The sequence below is a fragment of the Triticum aestivum genome, chromosome 4A (genome assembly GCF_018294505.1).
Source record: "Triticum aestivum cultivar Chinese Spring chromosome 4A, IWGSC CS RefSeq v2.1, whole genome shotgun sequence".
NCBI classification, from domain to species: Eukaryota; Viridiplantae; Streptophyta; class Magnoliopsida; order Poales; family Poaceae; genus Triticum; species Triticum aestivum.
Window position 1 is genome coordinate 570,547,208 of NC_057803.1, and position 3,482 is coordinate 570,550,689.

The window sequence follows — 3,482 nt, forward strand, 5'->3', positions numbered from 1 at the left end:
GAGTATAGAGCCTCAAATACCGAGGCTCACAATCTCGCTAAGCATATGCTTTAACTGTAGGGTTCGGCCGCCATGTCTGGTTTGGCCAGCCCGGTGATCTTCTTTTTGTATCTATAAACATTGTGGTTACATAAATAAAGCTTGGCGAGAGTGTCTAAAAAAAAATTGCTCGATCTCCCACACGCGCTACTTTTTCTTAGAATATTCACTGCTTGTATCACTCACTGCTGGGCCGGCCCAGTCGAGGGAGCGTCCATGGTCGAGAAGGCCTAAATCCTTCGGGAACGTCCAAGGTGTGGGCTTCCGTCTCGTCTTTCCCGTGTGCGCCCCCGCCCCCGGTGATTTCCCTTTCCTTTCCGGTCCTCCAAGAAAGAAAAGAGGATAGCCGCTTCCCCCTTCCTCCCCCTCCCCGTCGGTCTCAGGCAGCCGCGCCTCCGCTCCGCCCGTCCTCGGACGATCCTCGGAGCTCAACCAAGGTAACAGCAATACTCGATCCTCCCTTTCCTCCTAGTTCTATCTATATGTGGCACGCTCGTCCTTCTACGAAGTAGTCCATCTAGGGTACTACGGTGCGTCGCGTCGGGCCGTGGACGCAATCGCAGGTAGCAGACCTTTTCTTGTGGTTACCCTGCGGCCTGCGGAACTGCTTGGCTCTCTTGGTGTAAACGCAAGAGAGGAGTTCTCTCGCCGGTCTATACCGAAAACGCGAGGTGGGGGAGCGCCCGCGAGTTGTTCGTCGAAATGCCCGTGTGATGCTCCGTGCGTTACTGAACGTTTTATTTGAGAATCATGTACTTTGGCTACGGAATTAATGGCGTCCGGATTGTATTCAGCCGAATTGTACTAGTGAAGTCTCTGAATCTGTAGAGTTCTGCGCGTGCATTCTAATTCAGCCAGGTGCTTAGCAGGCATGATGATGCCGTATTTTCATGTAACTGGTGATCTGTTGTTTTCTGTTCTCCCGCCTTGAATTTTGTTGTCCAGCCTTGACCATGCTGGTTTGCCCCCTCTCTTTTTCTTCAAAGCAATTTGAGTGACAGCTGATGTCAAATTATTATAGTTATCTCGTTCATGGATCTGGAATCAACACACAGTGCATTACTTTGTCGCTTGTTCTGGGATATTGCTCGGCTCCCTGCTTGGTTTATCGTTTACAAAACTTAGCTAAAGCATTGTACTACTTAACCTCCTGTTCACCTGGAACTGGAAAACCATTGTACTCCCTCCATCCGGAAATACTTGTCCTAGAAATAGATAAAATGAATGTATCTATAACTAAAATAAGTCAAGATACAACCATTTCAAGGACAAGTATTTCCGGACGGAGGGAGTAGTAATTAACTGCGTTAACACCATTGTAACATGATGTTTCTCCAAATGTACAGTGATAGGCGCAATACTTGCTATTTGATGCATCTTTAGATGCCAGCAATTTTTCTCTACAGAATGGGATATTGCGGTAGTATTACTTATATTTTACTCATTGTTTTAGTTCTTTAACCTTAACTATGCTCTAATTTGTTTTCCTTCAATCTTCTCATTGTAGTAGGAGTAGTTACCTAAAAATTAATGGTTACTATATTCCGCCTCTGGTTTCATATATCAGTCTTGCGTTACAGATTTGTCTCTGTTCCTTTTGAATCCCACCTCAAGTAGATTACCTGCACTCTATTAAATCTCAAGTTTAAGAGTTTAAGCCTTTCCAGAGTAGTCTTCTTTCTTCAAGTAGATCAATGCTCGTTTTAGCTTATGCTTGCAGCAGATGACATACGTTCTTTACTCTATGAACATTTATGTCCCTTTCCTGATTGAATGTGTAGAGTAGCTGCTATGATGCAGAAGTGAGCCTTGAGATCAATACTACTCTGAACACTTCTTTGCTGCACACTCTTCAATCTTAGTTTAAGCCTCTGGAGTGGTCCTCTTTCTTCAACTGGACTAAGGCTCGTTCTGCTTTATGCCTGCGGTAGTTAAACAATAAATTCCAGATGGCATATGTGCTTTACCTTATGAACATTTGTGTCCTTTCCCTGATAAATTCTGTAGATTAGCTGCAAGGATGCAGGAGTTAACTTTCAGATCCATATTACCTTGATCTCCTCTTTGGAATATGTATGTCAAAATCTCCCCCCTTTGTTTGTCTCGGTATTGATATGGATTCCAGCAATACACGAGCCTGGAGGTTCTCAGCCACCTGTCTCAGTTTATGCTTGTAGCAGATGACATACGTTCTTTACTCTATGAACATTTGTGTTCCTTCCCTGATCGAAACGTTTAGAGTAGCTGCAATGATGCAGAAGTTACCTTTGAGATTAATGTTACCCTGATCTCTTCTTTGGGGTGTGCCTATCAACCTTTTCACCCTTGGTTTGTTTCAGCATTGACATGGATTCCGGTAATACGCAGACAGAAGGTTCTCAGCCACTTCCTAAGAACCCTGCCATGACGTCATGCCGGAAGAAGAAAACTGATGATGATGTTACCTTCCTTGAAGATGTGAAAGAACACATCGATGAGTTCATCCACGCGTCCATGGATGAACACAAGACCTGCTTCAAGAAGACCATTCAGAAGGTAACTGTGCTGACACTGAAACCCGAAACTTCTGTCCTGCATTTTAGAACTTTGGTGTGTTCATGATCAAGCTACTTCCTCTTTGTGTTGGTCAGATGTTTGGCATGTCGAAGGTTGTCGCAGAGCGGTCCGCTGCAGCAAAGGAAGCTGAAGTCGAAAGTGCTTTGCCCCTTCAGACCAGTGTGTCCCAGTAGAAGAATGCGCTGGTGGCTGGCCCTTGTTGCCTTCTGGTGGCCTTGTTCTTGTATCAGGTGTTTTTTCATTTGTTTCAACTGGTCACTATAAATTTCGTGTAAGAAACCTCGAGTAATAGCATGAGTATAACCTGAGACTGGATCGCTGGCAGGCCTTGCTATACAAGGCCCACGGTATAGAGTTCCAGAGTATAGCCCAATAAGAGCAACAGAAAGGCAACAAGTCTTTGCGCATGTGATGGGCTGAGTCGTGTGTATCTTAAACTCGTCCAGTTCATCCAACCAACTGATTCCGCTCAAAAAAATACATCGAACTCATTTTGATACAAAACGCAGAGGAAAAGCCTTGTCTCTTGTCAAAATAATACTGTATAATCTGTCTGCAGCAAAATTTGCTACCGGTTCAGTAAGTGAGCGGATTTTTTAGGTACTGTTTCAGTGTCTCCTGGAATTCCTTTGAATTCTAAGAAAAAAAGAGAGAGCTTAGAGAGTAGACGCAATACATATTCAACTGATGGAAAGCCACCCACAGGGACACATCTCTGTCACCGAGAGCTGTTTTTTTTAGATCGAGAGGACATCAGTCGTGTAGTCTTTGCGTGTCGGCCACTGGAGGTGAATCGACTGGGCAGAGCCCGTTTGCCTCGCCACCCCGCGGCAACGACGGGGCATCAGTGCATCACCGCCACCAGCAGACCAGCCCGCTCGCGCGGG

At 45.3% G+C, this 3,482-nt stretch overlaps 1 protein-coding gene across 1 annotated transcript; it reads left to right on the plus strand.

Annotated features, from left to right (window-relative positions):
• The first annotated feature begins 308 nt into the window (after positions 1 to 308).
• Positions 309 to 2,991, plus strand: LOC123087039 (uncharacterized). Its single transcript, XM_044508941.1, has 3 exons — positions 309 to 476; positions 2,379 to 2,574; positions 2,670 to 2,991. The coding sequence occupies exons 2-3, from the start codon at positions 2,386 to 2,388 to the stop codon at positions 2,766 to 2,768; spliced, it is 288 nt and encodes a 95-aa protein (XP_044364876.1). The 5' UTR covers positions 309 to 476; positions 2,379 to 2,385; the 3' UTR covers positions 2,769 to 2,991.
• The last annotated feature ends 491 nt before the right edge of the window (positions 2,992 to 3,482 follow it).